Source organism: Oryctolagus cuniculus, chromosome 18, assembly GCF_964237555.1.
Source record: "Oryctolagus cuniculus chromosome 18, mOryCun1.1, whole genome shotgun sequence".
Classification (NCBI taxonomy): domain Eukaryota; kingdom Metazoa; phylum Chordata; class Mammalia; order Lagomorpha; family Leporidae; genus Oryctolagus; species Oryctolagus cuniculus.
In genome coordinates this window covers 37,008,739-37,031,354 of record NC_091449.1, presented here as the reverse complement: position 1 = coordinate 37,031,354, position 22,616 = coordinate 37,008,739, and the positions used below count along the sequence as shown (strand labels likewise).

The window sequence follows — 22,616 nt, the reverse complement described above, 5'->3', positions numbered from 1 at the left end:
TGTACCACTTGATTTCCCGACTGCTCATTTCTCTATCTCAGTCTTTGTGTTCCAAATTTTGTTTTGAGAGTTCCTTTACAAGTTTTCTTGGAATAAACACACACATACACACACACACACACATTAAAGTTCAAGGAAAACCAGAGGAGTATAAACAGGAAACTACAGAAATGCAAAACTGCTATTAATTTACAATGGCCAGGATTCAGCAAGTACCACTGTCCATGGAAGGATGGAGTCTCAGGTCCTGAATTGGCATCCCCTGTAGCCCCACCACTTAGCTTGGAGAAGGCCCAAGGCCTCAGTCAAAAAGAAGGATGTCACTGAAAGAGTGACCCCTCTTCCCAAAGCCCACGAACTTTCAAAAAATTCACAGACCTTCAAAGCCAATCCACACACCTTGAAATTCCTGGTCTGCCATTTTTAAGTTTCTCTAATTTTGTTTAAAATCTGCTTTAAATGGAATGTTTCTTTTTTTTTTTAAGAGTTATTTATTTTATTTGAAAGTCAGAGTTACACAGAGAGAAGGAGAGGCAGAGAGAGAGAGATGTCTTCCATCTGCTGGTTCACTCCCCAGTTGGCTGCAACGGCCAGAGTTGTGCCAATCAGGAGCCAGGAGCTTCCTCCAGATCTCCCACATGGGTGCAGGGGCCCAAGGACCTGGGCCATCTTCTACTGCTTTCCCAGGCCATAGCAGACAGCTGGATTGGAAGTGGAGCAGCTGGGTCTTGAACCGGCGCCCATATGGGATGCCGGCGTTTCAGGCCAGGCCGTTAACCCGTTGCGCCACAGCGCCAGACTCTGGAATGTTTCTTAATAGGTTGGAAATTCTGATTCCGTATGGGAGTCATAATCCTTTTCACTTAGTAAACTTCTGGGTTAGATCGTGAGTAATAGCTCCATGGCCCATACGTAGTATATGTGCGTGTAGTATTTCTAAAATGTACAGCTTCGTGCATACAGGACAGGTTTATGTTTTCGAGCTCTGAGATGCCCATGAACTGTGGACTTTGGTAGAGCTATTTTCATCTTTTCAGCTGTTGTTTCACCTAGCCTATCTGAAGAAACATCCGATAAATGACATCAACACTTTCCTGCTATTCTCGCCCTAGTTTTCGACCCACGAGCAGATGGTGAAGGTGTTGGCAAGCTTAGGGTAACAGTCGAAGCTCTCCACGCCCTACGGTCTGTCTACAAGCAATACAAAGATGTCTTGGAGACTTGAAAGAAACTGCTCCAGAGGCACCTCCTACTCCTGAGTAAATGCTCACATGAAAGCTCCTAGATGAGATTTTTTATAATTACTCTGGTGTATATAATCTATAATTCATGGGAAGCCAGGAGGGGGGAGCCCTGGGTTTGAAATGTTCAAATTTTGTATACTTTTTCATTTGTTTATTTTTCTATTCCCTCTTTCCCATGACTGCCACCCCTCAGGGCTTAAGTTCTCTGCAATGGGCAATACCTTCTCAATAATTTATACCTACATGATAACATGAGAAAGTATATTTGCATTTTCAACATTTTCTTATGAAGAACTGAAATGTGATTCCCATTTTATTTTTAATAAGCAAAAGCATAAATTTAGAAAACCTATGAAAAAGAAATACTTTTATGTTATCCCTAATCGTCCCACTAAATGGAATGCCTATGATTAGCCTCATTAAGAGTTTTATACTGTGAAGATTTTATTAGAAGCAATATATGAAAATTACTTGGATTAATGTGTTAATCTTCCTCTTTAAAATGCTAATATCCATTTTATGCATATTAAAGCTCAGTATGCATTTTCTTTGATGCATGCAGTTTCTATCAATTAAATATAAAGAATGAGACTTGGCACCAACTTATTAAATTACTGCAAGTTTTTTTTTTGTTTTTCTTCCTTAAAAATAATAGTTCCACATGTCTGTGTTACTTTCATGGATTTGTATGGGCACTTTAGGATCCAGGGATGTATAGACATAAGCAGGAGATTTTATAAAGGTGAAGTTTACACTTTGAAAATTTAGCTTATGACATAAAAATTATTATTAAAAGTATGACTCAAATTCTATGCTTAGTTAGACCTGAAAGAAGTATCTTTTTATCATTTTTTTAAATTTACATCAAGCTTACACAATGCTGGGATGTATCTGGATAACCAGATTCTCAAAAAGCAGCTCAGAAAGTTAATTTTCTAGCTTTTACCCAATCTCACTGAAGGATTTCATTGATATTTTTAATGGAGCTGTGAATCATTGCTGCAAAGGAATTGTCTCTAGAGGTCTAGGATATAATGCATTTCCTTTTTTAATTTACTTTTTTATTTGTCATTTTCTTCAAAGGATTTTTATAGGCTGTGGGTTTTCACTGTTTGCAAACAGGCTATGTTCCTTCTTAAGCATATGTAAAGTATTCAGGGAGATAAGTAATTTATTAAAATCTACCTAATTTGCCGTGATATATTAAATCTCTGCTTCAGTGATCACAGACCATTTCATTTAGAGAATTAGGCATTCCCTCTTTGTGTGATTAAAGCTCTGGAAAATGAGTTCTTTGCTCCTATTTGTGAACATTCAAAGCCTGCTAATGGCAAGAAGATGGAATAGATTATGAGACAATTCATTACAGTTCAACAGGAAAAAAAAAAGCGGCTATAATGCAAAAATGCAAGTATGAATTTCTGCATATAGTTTGAACCATCTGTGCTCTAATGGCTTCAATAATAACCCTCGTCTTTAGGAGGCTTTGAAATGACATCCGTACAATATTAATTTGTTGATGTACATTGTGGGGCCAGTAGAGTATGATCTGACCACAGAAATCTATGAAATCTGTCTATACCATTGGGCCCCCTGTCCTGGGGCCTGCTATGCCCAAGAAGAATCTTGCTCTCATCAAAACTCTGTAGATCTTCATAACAACTCATTCCTCTGGAACCTTCTAGAGACCACAAACATCTGCAGACAAAACCTCTCCAATCCTAGTAAACAACCACATGTTTGTTGTCACTTCAGCTGGCTCTGAGCTCATCTTTTTGGCCTCTCTTTCTAGCTTTCTTTGGCTTCGTGCAGTTACAGTGTCATTAAGGCCCGTAATATTCCCTGCAGTAATTTAAAACAGCTAGATTATACCCTGGGAGTAACTGAGTGGTTTTTGAGACATTTATTGTGGTATTCTCCCAGGAGGTTTGTATTATTGTTTTAAAATGTTACATCCCAAACCAAATACCCTTTCTGCATGGGAGAAGAACCAGACTGTGTTGACTTCTTAGCATCTTTAAGTGGAAAAAGGAAGTTTTTATTAGAAAACTTCTGAGATCTAATCAACCATATAGAATGTAGACCTCAGATAAGATGAGAGGATTAGCCACGTTTCTGTCACGTTCATGTTTACTGTAATATAATATTAAAGGTTCCTTTTCTGATCTTAAATGCTCGGCTTCAAACTTTTGCAAATTTTCGCAACACTCATTTTCACATGTAACTACTGCTGACACATTTTGAAGTGGGTAAATGGGAGGAATGCTATCATGTGGGAACTTCAGTTGGTTTTCATAATCCATCCAAGGATGTTTTAGTTTTGTTTTGTCCTGTATTACCTAGAATTCACTGAAAGAAAAGTTCACTCCTCTTTGGATTAAAGAGCAATGGTTTTATCTTGAAGAGGCAAGCTCTATCAGGTGGTGGGTACAGGGGCTCACAGCAGTGGGACATGCCACACAGCTACCCCAGGGTGAATTTGCAGCTCTTAGTGGAACTGCACACAGTACACTCAGCACTTTTTTGGACTGCAGTGCTTTTAGTTTAGAAATATAAATAGAGATGTGATGTGGTATGTGGGAGAGTGTATTTTACATGTTTTTTTGCCTACTGTAGTAGAAATGTCAAATTCCCAGCCACTGTCATGAGAAGCAGTTGACAAAAATAAGTTTTATGGTTTACAGTGTGGTTTACGTAGAGAACATTTCTCTTCACTCTCAGTTTCAACATGTTTTCTAAATTATCATGGTTTGTTGCCATTTAACTTAAATTAGTTTTTTTAAAGAATAAATAGAGAATATGTTTAATCAAATAAAGAAAGGCCACATTGAAATTCTGCTGTTCCTGCCATTCATTTGTTACCACAAAACACAAATAATTTCTCCGTGTTATGAAGAAGTGTGGGCTAAGAAGTGGTCATGTGAGCTGAGAGGTTCTGCGTGCACCCATGTTCCCACAACAAAACATAAATTATTTTAGTAATCTGACATCAAGAGCTGTGACAATGAAAACCAGCTCTTACACATGTTCTAACAAGAATCTGATTAACATTTTTGTGGATATGGAAAATAACTTTTTTTAGTAAAACTGGCACTGTTGCTGAATTTAGAATGATTTCCTTATGCACCAAATAGCAAAATGTGAATCATGTCTGTGAACAAATATGAGAATAAAATGTCATCTTTGTGTAATACGAAACAACCAAGGGAGAGCTTTTGGGATATAAAACCATCAAGTAATTGACAATATCAGGATGATAATCCATCCCCAACCATGAGAGTATATTTTAATAAGTCACTCATGCCTGAAGACCTCTGACTACCTTAACAAAGAAAAAGTAAACCCATGATTTATTATAGCTTGGGCAACAGGCCTAATTAAATCCATGAATGGGAGCAAAAACAGCTTTGCTTCCCCTTTGTTCAGAACAAAAACAATCTCCAGGTCAACCAGAAAGCTAAAAAAGGATCAACGCAGTAGAAACAAGTGCTTTAAAAACTAAAAATTTGGAATTAGAAAACATCTCCCCACCCTAATCTCTTTTATCTCACAAGATAGAGTTTTTACTTCCATTTCAAAGTGGGCCACCAGTGGCCTGCACCATCCAGGCTGCCACCCTGGGAGCCTGGGCCCTGTTGCTGGGGCTGGTACACTTTCTGTTCCTGCTCTTCCATTTCCCGTGGGGCACTCACTGCTAAGAGAAGCCTTGTTTCTCCTTTCTGAAGTGGAACCTGGTTCTCTGGGACGTAGAGCACGCCCTCCTTTCTGAGGTAAATGCCTTTAGACTTTTCTAATGCTCTTTGCCCTTTCTCACTTAATTTCTCACTTTTTCATCCCTATAACAGCATCCTTTCTCTTCACTGAACGCCATTTGTTCTCTTTTTTAATAAAGTTTAATACCTGGATATTGTTAAATGTTATGTTACATTATTAAATTTTAGTAGCAGGTAACCCGTGCTTACCTATTTTCTATATACCTGTTTTTAGCCACACATCTCCCTGCACCTGTCTATTCTGCTACTTATTTTTAGTTTGTCAAGGCACACTTTTTTTTTCTCTCTTCCACCTCACTGTTTCTTTTCTTGGTGCTCCAACCACTTGTTTAGAGACCATACCAGCATCCATGACAGCTCCAGTGGCCTTTCCAGAACGTTCCTTTGTGTTGAGACTCTGGTCTGAATTTAACATGACAGGGACACTGTGGTCAGCTGTGATGAAACTGAGGAAACAGCAAGCTAATTTTTGTATCTTTGCTTCTTGTAGCTTTTTACAGTGACATTAGCAGAGGCTGGAACTCAGCACTCAGGAATCACTGGTAAAGAGCTGACACATAAAGAAGTTTTTTAAAAATTTAAAGAATCATGTCATTAAATCCCAGCTTTGCTTGGTGTAAATATATTTTGCCATTGTTACATATGCCATTAAATGGGAAATATTAAGGGGCATTTTAGGGAAAGCTTTAGAGACTATCCATACATCCTAGAAGTGGGGAAAAGCTTTCATAATACAGACAGAAAAGACAGAAGCTAAAAAATAAAAAGACACATTGAGTATGTACACATTAACAGGGCAGATTTAGTAGAAAGAGATGAGTCCAAGGTGGAAAGCAGGGACAATGGAAGGCCATGCTGAACTGTTACAGGGAACAAGTCAAAGATCTGTGAAATTGAACAAATACACACAGAACAGTATTGCCGCAAAGTACTTGAAGTAACTGACAGAGCTGGAAGACAGGACTCCGTCAGTTTGAACAGTAATCGATCAAAACTTAGAAATAAGTCCAGAATATTTGCTCAACATGATTGTTAAATTCAAGCGGATGTAGAATGCACATGGAACAGTCAAAAGAAAACATAAGTATGTGCTTAGCCACACAGGAAATCTCAATTTCCAAAACATCTAAATCTTACAGACTGCATTTCTCTATGCAAATTGCAATGAACGTAGAAATCAATCACAAAATTAGTTAATTCTACCTAAAAGTTTAAACTGGGTTTTTATTTTCATTTTAGTTGACAAAATAAAAACATATTTTATGGTTGTCTTACTGTTCTGAGTCTTAATGGGACAGGAAATAACCCACTCCTGCACTGTAACAAGGAGACAAAATTCTACAAACTCCACCATTTGTGGAAGGGGGGGAGATAAAAATCAGCCCAGAAGCCCACACTGGAGAGGGAGCAAGTCCAGGGCTAAGCGTGAGAGGAGAGAGTGGCAGGAGTCCAGGGGTGTGGAACACATGATGGCAACTGCAGTTCTGACCCAAGGAAAAGAGCTATCGGCAGTGGGGAATGCCAAGAACCCGTCTGAGGCCTGGCAGGTCAGAGGATTGGCTGCTGCGAACCTGAAAGGAAAGGGGGTTTAGGAAATGCAGAGAACCAGAGGAGGCAGCCTTGGAAAAGCACTTCAGGAAGAGAAGGGGGAGGTATCCACTGGATGGGTGGTACTGAAATGGAGGAAGGAACCGGCTGAAACTGTGGGCCCCAGGAAAACAAGATACTGTCATCAACTGATGGGAGTATCAGTTAAGGAGACTGCACTTCACAGAGCTAAAATCCTGGGAGCCACCCAAACCCCTCCCCAACCCATATGATGACCTGCTCGGGCTGGACTAGAAAATCCAAAATACATAACATCTAATAGGAAAGAGAATCCTGCCTCCGTATCCCACAAGAAAACAAAAGTATCCAAACTTTCCAGCAGTTGTCAGCTATACTAAAGCTGGGGAAGAAAAAAAGGGATGATTATCACCCATAATCTTACCACCCAGAGTTAGCCGTTGACATCTGACACGCTGACTGCCTGTCTTCTTATTTATTTCATTTCTGAAAATAGCATGAGTAACACGACTGTGTTTGCACTAAAACTCAGAATAATACAGACGGTTAAGTTCAACTTGTACCATAGCACCCTAATCCAGATCTGCTCCCCAATACTGGACTTTTAACCATTTCTATGTATACATAGGCATATGCCCACAGACTATTGTATAGAATTGTTTAGGATTTTATTTACATGAGTGTCCGACAACAGACATTTGTTTATAAAAGTTGCTTCCCCCCCCCCAACTAAATGTTTGTTTAAACAACGGTTTTGAAATGCACCCATTGTTTCCAGTGTCTCACAACTACTACAGTACAGCAGCCCTGAAAAAACTTCATCAGGATGGAATTCTACGGCAGAAATGGTGCGTTTGACAGTGTGAAGCAGTCTTCCTGTGGAGAACAACTTCCTGTTGGAATATACGTTTCATAACATACAAGTGTGAAGTGTTTGAAAACCTCGAAAAGCCAAACAAGTACCTAGGCTGCAAGAAACTTGCAGGAGCAAGATCTGGGGAAAACCCACGGGGTGAGCCAGGCATCAAGGCTGATTTTCCACTAGAGGCATCTGCCCATCAGAAAGCATGGACAGGAGGCGGAGAAGCTCAACAGGGCTTTCAGCCAACTGGAGAACACGAAGGACAAAACAAGTTCAGGGCCCACGGGGGAGCAGAGGCTCCCGTACGGCCATCGGGCTCTGAGATGGGCCTTTGAAAAGCTGATCCGTGAGAACAGTGAGTAGGAGACAGGAGCAATCACAGGCCCTGAGGCCGTGCATTGAGTCACCTCAGTCTCTAAGATGTTGAGTGCTTACGAGAGCCACTGGCCCACCCATCTCAGAAGCAAGGGCAGATCTCTAGAAGATCTCCAGACCTTCAGGTTATTCCCACATTTCCTTATGCGCAATGCTCGGCACACATTTTGAAATAACTAGGCAAGGAGGTAAAGCTGAGACAAGAAACAAGTGACACACACATCCAAGTTATGCAGATAATGGAATCATCATCTGTGAACTCAAAATGACTTTTGATATGTTTATGAAGTTAAAAATCTTGAAGCATTTGGCATAGACATTAGACACAGAAAGGTGGAGTGACAGAGCTTCCACGTGCTTGTTCACTTCCCAAGTGGCCACATCAGCCAGGCCTGGTCCAGGCCAAAGCCAGGAGCCTGGAGCTCCTTCCGGGCCTCCCATGTGGGTGCAGGGGCCCAAGCACTTGGAACACTTGCTGCTGCTTTCCCAGACACATTAGCAGGGCGATAGGTCGGAGGCAAAGCAGCCAGGAATTGAACCAGCGCTTCAGTATGGGATGCTGGCATTGCAGGCAACAGCCTACCTCACCACACCACAATGCTGGCCCCAGAATTAGACATTTTTCCAAGGTTAAATTCTATAAATGAAAGTTGCAATAACAGAAATTAAGAATTCACTGGATACATTTGAACAGTCAACACAACTGAAGAGAAATTTAGTGAATTGTTAGCAGAAGTGGGAGTGATAGTTTAACATGAAATTGGGAGGAAAGTTAATCATGTAATCTAAGGGTCAAGAGAGGAAACAGAATTAGAACCAAAATTCCAAGAGCTGAAGGCTGAAGATTTCCAAACTAGATACAAGGCACACATCTGAGAATGACTCAATCCTGTGGGCGCCAACTGGGTAAACAGTTACTTGAGAACATCACAGAAAACCTGCTGCAAACCAAAGACAAAACCAAAGTGTTAAAGCAGCCAGAGACAAAAGACCTTATCTTCCAAACAGCAGCATTGCATTTCCATCTGCAGGCAGTGAGCAGGTCATCCAGGGTGGGTGCATACAGGAACACCCAGGAGCTGTGGAGAAAGAAGCAGTCGGATGGGATGCGTTTTCTCCTGAGGGTCCACTGCGGGCAGAACCGCCAGCTCTCCACACCACACAGGGCACGCAGACGGGGCTACAAGGCCAAGCGAGGCTATGTCATCTACAGCATTCATGTGCACCATGGTGGCCACAAGCACCCAGTTCCTAAAGGTGCAACCCACAGCAAGCCTGTCCATCAGGCATTAAGAGCCTTCAGTGTGTGAGGAATGAACAGACGCCACTGTGGGACTCCAGGCTTCCTGAATTCTTGCTGGGTTGTTGATGATTCCACATACAGATTCTTTGAGGTTATCCTCATTGATTCCAAAAGCTGTCAGAAGAAATCCTGACACCCACTAGATGACCAAATCAGTCCACACAGCACAGGTGGACCAACAAGTTGGGCCACAAGTTCCATTAGTAGGATACCCCCCAGCTCCATGGTGACCACTAACAAGTCATGTTTGTAAAATTCATAACTAATAAGCAATTTAGGACAATCATGTCTGCTTAAAGGTGATTGTTAAAATTACTTGGCAGATAATTTTATGAATGCTTTGCTGGATCATGAAAGTTAAAGTTCAATAGTGTTTGAAGAACAGCAGCAATGAGAACTGACTTCTTAAGTGAAACAGTGGCAATCATTCAAAAATGGCATGAAGCATGACCCTACCCCACCCTGTCATCTTTTCTTCACACACAGAGAATTAACACCCAAGGAAACTCTTGGCCAATGGGACCAGGAGCCGTGGATAAATACTTCCTCTGCCCATCCTTCTGATGGACGCTTTAGGTACATTCTACATAGCTATTCAGAGGGCTAGCAGAATCCAGAGATGATCGCTCCTAGAGTTGATCAACTTGACAATCCAGTTTTGCATTGACTTGCCTACCATTCTGTATTTTTTTAATGTTATCTAAGTTATACAAGTTTCATGTATTTCATATATACAGATTTAGGAACATGGTGCCTCCATTCTGTTTTATTCCTCCCCATCCCTCACTCCCCTCTCAACTCAGTTCTCAAATAAACTACCTGTATGGAAGCCTTTGTCTGATACCCTGGCTTCAGGGAACTCCTGCGTTAAGAGCATAGACATCAAGAGTAGCAACAGAAAGCAAAGCATGAGGATGAGACTCTGTCATCAGTCACTCACTAATTAGATAGCCAAAAAAAAAAAAAAATGGGGTGGGGGTATATTACTTAATGGTAAGTGGTGGTGAGATAAATCCTGGCATGTGAAAGATACTTAATGGTAGTGGATTGAGGTCAATGCAGAAGGAAAGTGAAGCTTTGGGTGATCAGCTATTTACTTTTTCTAAATTTATATTATACTTCAATTTGTTTTAAGTTTAAGAAAAACTTTTCAATACATAAAAAACTCCAGGGGCGGGTTAGGCTGCCACCTGCAGCACTGGCATCCCATATAAGCTGCTCCACATCAGATCTAGCTTCCTACTAATATCTTGAGAAAGCAACAGAAGATGGTCCAAGTACTTGGGCCCCTGCCACCCAAGTGGGAAACCTGGATGGAGTTCCAGGCTCCCGGCTTCAGCCTAGCCCAGCCTCAGCCCTTGTGGCCATTTGGAAAGTAAACCAGCAGATAAAAAATTAATCTGTCTCTCTGTCTTTCTCTCCAACCCCCCTCTCTCTGTGTAACTTTGTACCTTTCAAATAAATAAATATTTTTAAAAAGAAAAGAAAAACTCCAGAAGGAATAAAACCATTAAAATGTAACATGATATTCAACCATGAATTAAATAAAATTAAGCAATTATAGATAAGGTGCAAATAACCAAGATTTTAAAAACTCAATAGGAATTCATAAACTGGAATTTATAAAATGTGAAATTGATAAACTATAAAATGGGAAACTGATTTTAGGAAAGAATTGAAGAAAAAGAATTAACCTGAAATGACAAAAGTATAAGGTTCTTAGGAGAAAATAAATCTGAGTGAAAGCAGACAAAGGAAGATGGTGAATAGAAATACAAGGAGCCAAGAAAATACTAAAGTATAGAAAAAAATCAGTGACAAAAAGGCTAGCAAACATTGGTTGGAGAGGCACAAGAGAAAGAAAAAAATGAAATATAAGTAATACATAATTCCAAAAGGCTTTCCTGAAATAAAAGACCTTTGTGAGCGGGCAATGTGACACAGTGAGCTAAGCCACTGGTTGAGATGCCGCATCCCATTCTAGAGTGCCTAGGTTCAAGTGCCCGCTCCACTTCCCACCCCGCTGCCTGCTAACATGCATCCTGGGAAGCAGGGGGAGGAGGGGGCTTCAGTACTTCAGTGTGTTTAGACGTGGAATTGCTGAGTCATGGAATAATTCTGTTGAACTCTGAGGAATCACCCTTTTCCACAACAATTGAATGATTTTTCACTCCCCACCCCAACTATGTTTGAGGGCTCCGATTTCTCTATAGCCTTGCAACACTTATTTTAAATTGTTGTTGTTGCTTCTTTGATCGCCAGTGTGAAGTGGTGTCTCTGTGGTTTTTATCTGCGTTTCCCAATGACTAATGATGTTGAGCATCTTTTCATGTGCTTATTTATAGAAACATCATTTTAAGCATGAAAATTTGGGGAACTATTTTACCAATGAATCCTTCCTGAGGAGGAATTTATGGGAAGACAACCTTCATTGAATCAAGAGGTGATTATGAAATTGTTGAAAGGACTGGTGGTGAGCATTGGCTATATTTAAATACAGATGTTAAGCAAACCAAAGTTGGGGATGGGGTAGAAGAAAAGAAGGTAGTTACTGTGTGCTGTAACTAAATAGAAATTGCACATCTTTTAATAAGAGGGAAAGGCAAAAAGAAATGGAAACGTAGAATATGTTCATTGATATAACTAAAGGTTGAAAGAAAATGCATAGTTATAAGGATAAAATTGAAAATATAACACCAAATGAATTAATTATCTCAGAAGTTAGAAAAACAGCAAAAGAATGGAAGTAGAGAAAGGAAATAATAAAGTCAAAAGCAGAAACTAAGTTAAAATCCAACTAGTAGAACTATTTACCATGAAAATCAACAAAACACATTCATCATTATATAAGAAAAAGCAAATTCAAATTAAAACATGACAGTGGAAAGCCATTTGGGGAGTGAACTAGCAGATGGAAGACCTCTCTGTGTCTCTCCCTCTTTCTCTTTGTAACTCTGCCTTTCAAATAAATAAATATTTTATAAAAAATTTTTTAAAGATTCATTTTTCTTTCTTTTAAATATTAAAATAAATATGAAAATAATTAAATCTATAAAATAAATCTTTAAAAATGATTTTTAAAAAAATTCAGGGGCTGGCGCTGTGTTAATCCTCCACCTGCATTGCTGGCATCTCATATGGGTGCTAGTTCTAGTCCTGGCTGCTCCTCTTCCAGTCTGGCTCTCTGCTATGGCCGGGGAAAGCAGTAGAACATGGCCCAAGTCCTTGGGCCCCTGCACCTATGTGAGAGACCTGGAAGAAGCACTTGGCTCCTGGCTTCAGATTGGCACAGCTCTGGCCATTTTGGCCATTTGGGGAGTGAACCACCGGATGGAAGACCCTTTTCTCTGTCTCTCCCTCTCACTGTCTGTAACTCTACCTCTCAAATAAATAAATAAAATCTTTAAAAAAGAAAGATTTATTTATTTGAAAGGCAGAGTTACAGAGAGTGAGAGAGAGGTAGAGACAAAGAGGTCTTCCATCTGCTGGTTCAGTCCCCAAATGGCCAAAATGGCTGGAGCTGAGCTGACCCAAAGCCAGGAGCCAGGAGCTTTTTCCATGTCTCCCTCATGATTGTAGGGGCTCAAGGAGTTGGGCTATCTTTCACGGCAGGGAGCTGAATTGGAAGTGGAGCAGCTGGGATTTGAACTGGCATCCATATGGGATGCCAGGGCTGTAGGCCAACACTTTCACCGGCTGCGCCACAGAGCTGGCCCCCCCAAAAAAATCTTTTTTAAAAAGACATAAAGTTATTAATGAGCTAATCCCAAAGAGAATAAGCCCAGATGGTTTTATATGGGAATTCTAACAGGGCTGCAAAGACTAGATGATTTTAAAGTGATTCAAACTGCTCCACAGATAGAAAAAAAGTCAGTCTTTCATAATGTTGAATAAAATGAATATATCATTATTTGTACCCTCAATAAACACACACATACATGAATGAAAACTATATACTAATCTCACTTATGAATACTGAAGCAAAAATCATAAGAAAATACTAACAAATAGAATTGAACACTACATTGAAAATATAATACATCATGATTAAGAGGGTTTTTTTTTTTTTTTTTTTTTGACAGGCAGAGCTAGACAGTGAGAGAGAGAGAGACAGAGAGAAAGGTGTTCCTTTGCCATTGGTTCACCCTCCAATGGCTGCCGCGGCCAGAGCGCTGCGGCTGGCGCACTGCGCTGATCCGATGGCAAGAGCCAGGTGCTTCTCCTGGTCTCCCATGGGGTGCAGGGCCCAAGCACTTGGGCCATCCTCCACTGCACTCCCTGGCCACAGCAGAGAGCTGGTCTGGAAGAGGGGCAACTGGGACAGAATCCGGCGCCCCGACCGGGACTAGAACCCGGTGTGCTGGCGCCGCAAGGCAAAGGATTAGCCTAGTGAGCCACGGGGCCGGCCAATTAAGAGGTATTTATTTCAGAAATGCAAGCAATGTGACTCAGAAGGCTTGAAACAGGCTCAAATACATGCAAGAATTTGATACATATCAAAGATGGCATATCAAATTAGAGAATTAGACTACTCAGAAATGGAATTAGAACCACTAAAATGACACCAAGAAAAACAAACATTGGATTCCTACCTCATAAGTTAAAGCAAAATAAATTTTATAAAGATTTGTTGAAAATAGAAAACCAAAAAAGCACTAGAAATAAACAGTTATTTACAATATCAAGTGGAGCTGGCCCAAGTGTAACAAAATCTAGAAGCTATAAAAGGAAATAGTAATAAATTTGACTATATGAAAATCAAAATTTCTTTCAGGGCCCCCCCAAAAAATCTTAAGAGACAAATGAAAACTTGGAAAAATATTTGGTAAAAATGAGACAAACAGCTAATTTTCTTAATACATAAAAATCTCTTAAAGGAAACAACAATAAGAAAAAGACCAGTAACCCACATTAAAATTGATTAAGGATATAAACAATTTATAGAAAATACAATTCAAAATAACTTGAAGTGAATGACATTAATGTTGCTGAATGGGATGATGGTAATATTAAACAAGGAAAAACATGCTTAACATACTCATAATAAGAAAAAACCTAAATCAAAGCCACAATGATATTTAATGTTCAGCTAGCTGATTGACAAGGTTAACAATTTTCTGATGTGATATTAGGAAGGTTGTGGGGGAGCAGGTACACTCTTACATGGCGGGGGGGGGGGGCGTAATTTTCTACATGCACTTTGGAGATCAATTTGGCAATTTGTTAGAATAAAAGAGTCCAAGATTGTGGTGCAGCAGGTTTAAGCCACTGCCTGTGATGCAGGAATCCCATATAAGTGCTTGTTCCAGTCCTAGCTGCTCAGCTTCTGATCCAGCTCCCTGCTAATGTGCCTGGGAGAGAGGCAGAAGATGGCCCAAGTGCTTGTACCTTGCAGCCATGTGAGAGAGTGGATGGAGTTCCTGGCTTCTGGCTCCACCTGGCCTAGCCCTCATCATTGGTGCCATCTGGGCAGTGAAACAGCAGATATAATATCTCTGTCTCCCTCTCTCCCTGTAACTCTACCTTTCAAATAAATAATTTTTTAAAATAAAAAATGATAGGCTTCTTTTTTAATCCAACAATTCTACTTCTAAGAATTTATCCCAAAGATACCCTTGCAATATGAGAAATTATTTATGGATGAGGTTGCTATTTCAACATTGTTGAGGACTCATCAAATAAATTATGTCACAGTCACGAAATTGAACCTTATGCAACTATTTAAAAGAACAAATCAACTTTAAATGTGCTGACATGGAATAAACTCCAAGCTACATTTTTTGCCTCCTTGGTTTTCTGGCTAAAAACAACAGAATTTATTCTCTCACAGTTCTGGAGGCTAGAAGACCAAAAATCAGGCTGTGGCCAGAGCGATGCGCCCTCCAAAGCTTCCAGAAACGAATCTGCTCTGTGCCTGTCCCCGGGCTGCTGGTGATTGCGGGTGCATCTGTGGCCTTGCTTGGCTTGTGGTACATGGCCCTGATCTGCCTCCATCTTCACAGGACCTGCTCCTCCTCCTCTCTGTGTGTGTCTCCAAGATAGATTCTGAAGTGAAAAAAAAGCAAGATAAAGAACAGTGTGTAGTGCAGGCAGTGAATGATGTAAAACACACCCATGTGTATGTGTGCATGCTTGCATATAAATACCAAGTATCTTTGGAAGCATACTGCAAAGCTAGCGGGAGCTTCTGGGAAAAAAGAATTCGACAGCTGGAGAAGGAGGAGGTGGAAGAAAAAGTTTCTTTTTACTGTTTTCATGTATGCCTTTTTTATAGCTTTACTGAGATAGATGTCACATACCATAAAATTCATCCATTTGAAGTATCCAGTGCAATGATTTTTAATCACAGACTTCTGCAACCAACACCAAAATCTAGTTTTAGAACACTTTTGTTTCAAGGATTTGTTTATTTGAGAGGCAGAATTACAGACAGAGAGAAGGAGAGACAATGAGAGAGAGGTCTTCCATCCACTGGTTCACTCCCCAGATGGCTGCAATGGCTACAGCTGGGCCAATCTGAAGCCAGGAGCCAGGAGCTTCTTCTGGGTCTCACACACGCATGCAGGAGCCCAAGCACTTGGGCCATCTTCCACTGCTTTCCCAGACCGTAAGCAGGAAGCTGGATTGGAAGTGGAGCAGCACCTGTATGGGATGCCAGTACCACAGATGGAGGCTTAACCTACTATGCCACAGCTCCAGCCCCGGAGCACTTTCAACACCCCAAAAAGAAGCCACACGCACATGAGCAGTCACTCTTCATTCCCAGCTGCCGGAACCCCGGCTGCTGCCATCACTGGCATACGCTCTGTCTACAGATTCGCCTGTTCAGAACATTTCACAAAAATGGAATCCTACAAGGTGTGGGTACTGTGCTGACTGCTTCCACTTCACAGAACGTCTCAGGACCCATTCCTGTACTAGCATGCACTGGTATTTCATCCCTTTTTATTGCTTAATAATATTTTGTCATATGAAGATACCACAATCTGTTTATTTATCATTTGGTAAGCAGGGTTTTTTTTCCTGTCTTCTTGGCCATTATGAATAATGTTGATGTGAACATTGTTTATTCATTTTTGTCTGTGAGTAATGTGTTTTCATTACTCTTGGGTTTACGCTGAGGAGTGAAATTTCTGGAGAGTACAGCAACTCTGTTTAACTTTTTAAGAAGTTGCCAATTTTCCAAAATGGTTGCATCATCTTTCCACTTATGCACTTTGAATTTTAGTCAATATGCTAGTATTGCCTATTCAACACAATCAAAATATTTTAAATAATAAATTAAAGCTGTACTCTTAACTTGGAGAGATCTCCATTACATATTATGATCTAAAACAAGATACTATAAAGAAGAATTTATATAATGACTGTATTTTGGAAATCGAAAACCAAAAAGTGTGTATGAGCATACATATGTACTTTCTCTATCAGTTACAAATGCTTTTTGAAACGAGTAAACTGCACTTGGCTTACACAGGTAGGGGTTTATTTATTAATTTATTGATTTATCTAATTCCTGTTGTCTACAATCAGCTGTGCATATTTTTAATTAAGTTTTTTTAAATTTATTTGAGGGGTAGAGGGAACTCCCACCCACTTATTCATAACCCAAATGTCCACAACATTTGGGACCACAACAGCTGGGACTACATCAGGGCCAAAGCCAACAACCAGAAATGCAATCCCAGGCTCCCACAGGGTTGGCAAGAGCCCAACCATGGGAGCCATCACCATGCCTCCCAGGGCTTGCATGAGTGGGAAGCCGAGTCAGGAGCCAGCGGTGGGTATTGAACCCAGGTACTCAAAAATGAGGAGCGGGAGTCTTAGCCCCTAGGTTAAATGCTTACTTCCAGCTGCACATGGTTAATTTCAGACATTTTATTGTTTTGCTGTAGAATTTTCACTTGGTTCTTTTTGTTTCCATTTATCTGCTGAGATTTTCTATTAATGCTTTCGTTGCAAGCCTGTCTTTATGTTACCTGTCTGCCACTTCTAACATCTGGCTTAACGTTAAGTCTCCTGTGGTTATCTTCTCTCCCGAGTGTGGACCACATGTCCATGCGTCGTTCAGTGTCTAGAAAATTTGGGTAACATCCTTAACATTATGAATGATATCCTGTACTCATTTTCCTCTGAAGATTATTGGTGTTTTTTGTTTGTTTAGTGAGCGGTTAGCTTGAGTGAATTCAAACTCCAAACTCTGTCTCCTCTGCAGTGGGTAACAATCAAAATCTCAGTTCAGTTCTTTACCCTAAATTGGACTTCTTGAACTCTGCTCTTTGTCATTGTGCATCTGAGGGCATCTCAGCCGAATTTGTAGACGGAGGGGCAAACTTCTGGTACAGTGGTTACAGTGTCACCTCCAGCACCGGCCTGGGTTTCAGGTTTCTGCTCTACTTCCTTTTTTTTTTTTTTTTTTTTTTTTTTTTTTTTTTGACAGGCAGAGTGGACGGTGAGAGAGAGAGAGACAGAGAGAAAGGTCTTCCTTTGCCGTTGGTTCACCCTCCAATGCGGCAGGCGCACCGCGCTGATCCGATGGCAGGAGCCAGGTACTTATCCTGGTCTCCCATGGGGTGCAGGGCCCAAGCACTTGGGCCATCCTCCACTGCACTCCCTGGCCACAGCAGAGAGCTGGCCTGGAAGAGGGGCAACCGGGACAGAATCCGGCACCCCGACCAGGACTAGAACCCGGTGTGCCGGCGCCGCAAGGCGGAGGATTAGCCTAGTGAGCCGAGGCGCCGGCCCCCTGCTCTACTTCCAATTCCAGCTTCCTGCTAGCACACACTCTGGGAAGCAGCAGGTGCGAGCCCCAGGTTGAGTTCTGGGCTCTTGGCTTTGCCCTGGCTCAGCCCCAGCTGTTAGAGGCATTTGGGGAGTGAACCAGCAGATGGGAGGTCTCTGTATGTCTCCTCTGTCTCTCTTTATCTCTTTGTCTCTCTGCCTTTCAAATAAATTTGTTAAGAACATAATTAAAATTTTACAATTTTTACACTGAAATTAGGGCTCCGATCTTTGGATCTTTGTGATATTCCTCTCCTTTGCTTTCCAGCTGCTGTGGTTACCCCAAACTCTGATCATCTGATCATACTACCTCCTAGACCGAGGGATTCTTTTTTTTTTTTGGACAGGCAGAGTGGACAGTGAGAGAGAGAGACAGGGAGAAAGGTCTTCCTTTGCCGTTGGTTCACCCTCCAATGGCCGTCGCGGCCAGAGCGCTGCGGCCGGCGCACCGTGCTGATCCGATGGCAGGAGCCAGGTACTTCTGGTCTCCCATGGGGTGCAGGGCCCAAGCACTTGGGCCATCCTCCACTGCACTCCCTGGCCACAGCAGAGAGCTGGCCTGGAAGAGGGGCAACCGGGACAGAATCCGGCGCCCCGACCGGGACTAGAACCCGGTGTGCCGGCGCCACAAGGTGGAGGATTAGCCTAGTGAGCCGCGGGACGGAGGGATTCTGAGTGTTGCTCACCTGCTTGGTGGCTGGCTGAGGTCTGCCTTCAGGTGAAGGGCGGGGCTGGGCAGGAGTGGCGGGCGGGGAGAGGTGAGGAAGAGGTTCCTGCGATGACGAACGCTGAGAAGTCCTGTGAGCTTTCATCCGCAAGCCGGAGACCCAGGCAGCCAACGGCGTAATGTAGTCTTGAGTCCAAAGCACTGAACATCCCGGGAGGTTGTGCAAATCCCAGCGTCGGAGGGCAGGGTTAGATGCCATGAGATGTCCCGGGTCAAACAGCAAGACAGAAAGAAAGGGTGGCTTCCTCTTTGTGTAGGAAATGGTTCGGCCAAGAGCCCGGCAGAACTTGGTGAGATGACCGGTCGGGACCTCTCCTCCGCTCCTGCCAATTTACCAGGAGAATATGTGTCCTTGCAACAAGCTGCGGCTGCTTAGCATGACATTTTCAAAATTTAGCAACATTCAAGACACACATTCGGGAGCTCTGTCAGGCCCAGGGCTACAGACGGCTCCCCCCTTCGTCTTCTTCTGCGCGCTAGCAGTACGCGGCCATTTTCGCAGTCATTTGATCACCATTAGCAACAATTAGGCTCCTTCTCCAGCCTCCTTCCAGCCCTCGGTTCAAATACTTGAAGACACAACACGACACTAACTTGGTGAGGCTGCCCTTTTGTGAGAAGTGAAGATTTAAGTGCTCCTGGTTATCAGTGCCGAGGCCACCTGTGCTGTGGTCATTAGCGATAAATGAAGTTGTTCTTGGATGTGGCACCTCAGGCGAAAAAGAAAAGAGAGGAGCCAAGACTGGAAGTCCAGGTCTTGTGTCTGCCACCAATTTCTTTAAAAAATAAAAATAGGGGTCGGTGCTGTGGTGCAGCGGGTTAAAGCCCTGGCTTGAAGCGCTGGCATCTCATATGGGCACTGGTTCAAGACCAGGCTGCTCCTCTTCTGATCCAGCTCTCTGCATTGCCTGAGACAGCAGTAGAGGATGGTTCCCTGCTCTGGGGAGTGAACCAGTGGATGGAAGACCTACCTCTCTCTGTCTCTACCTCTCTCTCTAACTCTTTCAAATAAATAAAATTTAAAAAAATAAAGATTTATTTATTTACTTGAAAGTCAGAGTTACACAGAGAGAGGTGTTCCATCCACTGGCTCACTCCCTAATTGGCCACAATGGCCAGAACTGCGCCAATCTGAAGCCAGAAGCCAGGAGCTTCTTCCGGGTCTCCCACATGGATGCAGGAGCCCAAGGACTTGGGCCATCTTCTACTGCTTTCCCAGGCCATAGCAGAGAGCTGAACCAGAAGTGGAGAAGCTAGAACTTGAACCGACACCCATATGGGCTGCTGGCTCTGCAAGCGGCAGCTTTACCCACTACACCACAGCACCACCACCACCCCATAGCTTCTTTTATATTAAAAAAAAAAAAAAAAAAAAAAAAAAGAAGAAGATCCATCGCCCCCACTGGCCAACTACATATATCGGTTTAAGTCTTTTTCCCTCTCAGTCTCATTTCCCTCCCAGAAAATATGGAGAAGGCGCAGGTGGGGCCGAGGAGGGGGTTGGAACATTCAATTAGCTGATTTCCTAGCCCTTGTTTGGGTCCAACATTAGGACATTTTCAGAATATGTGCACATCACAAATATCCCAAATCCTGGTCTTTTTTTTCTCTCTCTCTCCAATTTCGTGGTTTACAGGCTGCAATAAATGATGGGCCCCACAGCAGCTTTAATAAGTAAAAAGCAGGGAGACACTGGTGCTGGCCAAGATACAAAAACACAGTCCATTTATAAAAGAAATAGGCCATGTTCAAAGAAATAAATCATTCTTGCTACTGATGCATTTTCTGCTGTAGTTTCCCTCAAAGCTTTGTTATTCATTTTTCTCACCATCAATAAATAAGAACTGTTTGTTACATATGTAGCAATTTAGTGTTGGCCTCCTAAACCATTGTCCACTGTTCAGCAAGGGACACGTGTTCTTCCAACCTGTTCTGATTGTCATTGGTGCCATTAAAGACAAATAAAAAGGCTTTCCACTTGGGTTTGTTCAGAGAGACAGAGTTAACATCTGATTTTACATGGAACTCTTTAACAGAAAAAGGACAACATGGCCCGAAGCTAGCATAGAGTGTGGAAACATTTGATGTCCTGGTGCTTGTTCATGAAAGAATGTTGTTTTGAAATGTGTAGTGAAGTCAGGGAAACAGATCCAAAGGAAGTTCCCATTGATACAAAATCAAACCAACCCACTACCCCCAAACACTTCCCTCTCGGGCCAGTGGGTCCCTTGGCTTTCTGCCCAGCATCTGGGTGCAGAGTCCCAGGGAGGCCCAGCATCGCTGCCTGCAGTGATGTGTGAACACGGGGCTTGTCCCCAGCCACAGGCACTCTCGGGCTGGAGGAGAGACATCTTTGACATAGGTTGTTGCAGGGTCTCTGGTAGGATTGTGGCAGGGGGGTGAAAGGAATCTCCCCTCTGCCCTTTGAAGTCTGCTGAAAGAAACTCACAACAGACAGAGTAATGGAAGAGGGCACTGGAGCTACACAAAGTATGAAACTCAAAGAAGGGCCAGATGGTTGAAGCTTAACTACTCTGCAGAGAGCAGAGATGAAGAGTAAATGACTTTTAGGGGAGATGGAAGGGTCTGGAGAACAGACGATGGCCTGGGACAGCGTTCTGCTGGGCTCTGGGTGTGGCGTTCGACTTCCAGTCTCTTCTGCAAGTGGCACTCCTCTGTGCTCCTTGTGCGCCCCAGGAAGGGGGTCCGTGACAGCCAGCTTACTTCTGCAGCAACTTCCCTTGGTCAGATAAGGAAAACTCCAGAGAAAGCCCCTCCTTTGTACTATAGGAGAGAAGATCAAGGGGCGGGGGGAAGGTCAGAGTGACCTTGAGGTGGCTTCTTTAGCACTCAGCTTGCCAAAGCATCCTACACTGGGGAATCATTTTCTGAGCCCCAGCAGTAAGAGGGTGCTTCAAAAAGTTCGTAGAAAATGGAGTTGAAAGGTAAATTTGTTTTCTATGTATGTATTTATTTGCAAGGCACAATAACAGAGAGAGGGGAAGAGATGGATGTGGGGTAGATCTCCCCCAAATGGCTGCAACAAATGCCAGACCACATTCAGGAGCCAGGAACCCCTTCCAGGTCCCCCACATGGGTAGCAGGGGCCCAAGTACTTAGGCCATCACTGACTGTTTTCCCAGGCACGTTAGCAGGGAGCTGGATCAGAAGCAGAGCAGCTGGGACTGAAATGACACTGCAGTGTAGGTTGCCGGCATCTCAAACAGTGGCTTCATTCAGTGCAACACAACACTGGCTCGGAAAGGTAAATTTATTTTGGTGCAGAAAGTTTTGAAATCCATATCTAGTTTTTTCATAATAAGCATTTTCCACAAACTTTTTGAAGATCCCCTCACATACATGCATTTCAACAGGTTTTTTTGCACCAAAATGAGCATATCTTTTAATTCCATTTAATTCTAATACTTTATTATTTATTGTTGAGAAGCAGAGAGAGCTCCCACCCCCTGGTTTACTCTACAAATGCCTACAACAGCCAAGGCTAGGCCAGGCCGCAGGAACGCAATCCCGGTTTCCCACATAGGAGGCAAGAACCCGATCACCTGAGCCATCACCGCTGTTTCCCAGGGTATGCAACAGCAGGAAGCTGGAACCAGGAGCTGGAGCCAGGGATCAAACCCAGACACTCTGATGAAGAGTATGGGTATCTTAACTTCTAGGCCAAACTCCCACTCTTCCATGAAGTTCTTAAAGTACCCCTGTATTCTGCAAGAGTGTGTACCAGCCCAGTGTCTGCCCTTCCTCCATAACCCACAAGCTCACAGATTACTTTTTTTTTAATAGCTAAATAAAATGTGTCCAGCCCTCATGCAGGGCCAGCACTAGGGTGAGTAAAACATAGCATTTGTGGCTATGCCCCAAAACTCAACACTCAAAATAAATCATGTTTTAAAGCAATATTTTAAAAAATCTAAAATAATGCAAAAATATACAGTGAATGCACTATCAGAATTTTAAGTAAAGA

The 22,616-nt window shown here is 42.4% G+C and overlaps 1 protein-coding gene across 7 annotated transcripts in view; it reads left to right on the top strand.

Annotated features, from left to right (window-relative positions):
- Window positions 1–11,736, top strand: part of RPGRIP1L (RPGRIP1 like) — a 108,717-nt gene extending 96,981 nt beyond the window's left edge. For 4 of the 7 annotated variants that reach the window (XM_002711567.5, XM_008257302.4, XM_051847144.2 and 1 more), the window contains one exon: window positions 1,113–4,077. In XM_002711567.5, the coding sequence (XP_002711613.2) occupies window positions 1,113–1,225 (113 nt within the window). In that variant the 3' untranslated portion in view covers window positions 1,226–4,077. Of the gene's footprint in view, window positions 1–1,037; window positions 4,078–11,468 lie in introns of those variants that run through there. The other 3 variants (XM_070063543.1, XM_051847146.2, XM_051847145.2) reach the window with 3 other exon arrangements.
- The last annotated feature ends 10,880 nt before the right edge of the window (window positions 11,737–22,616 follow it).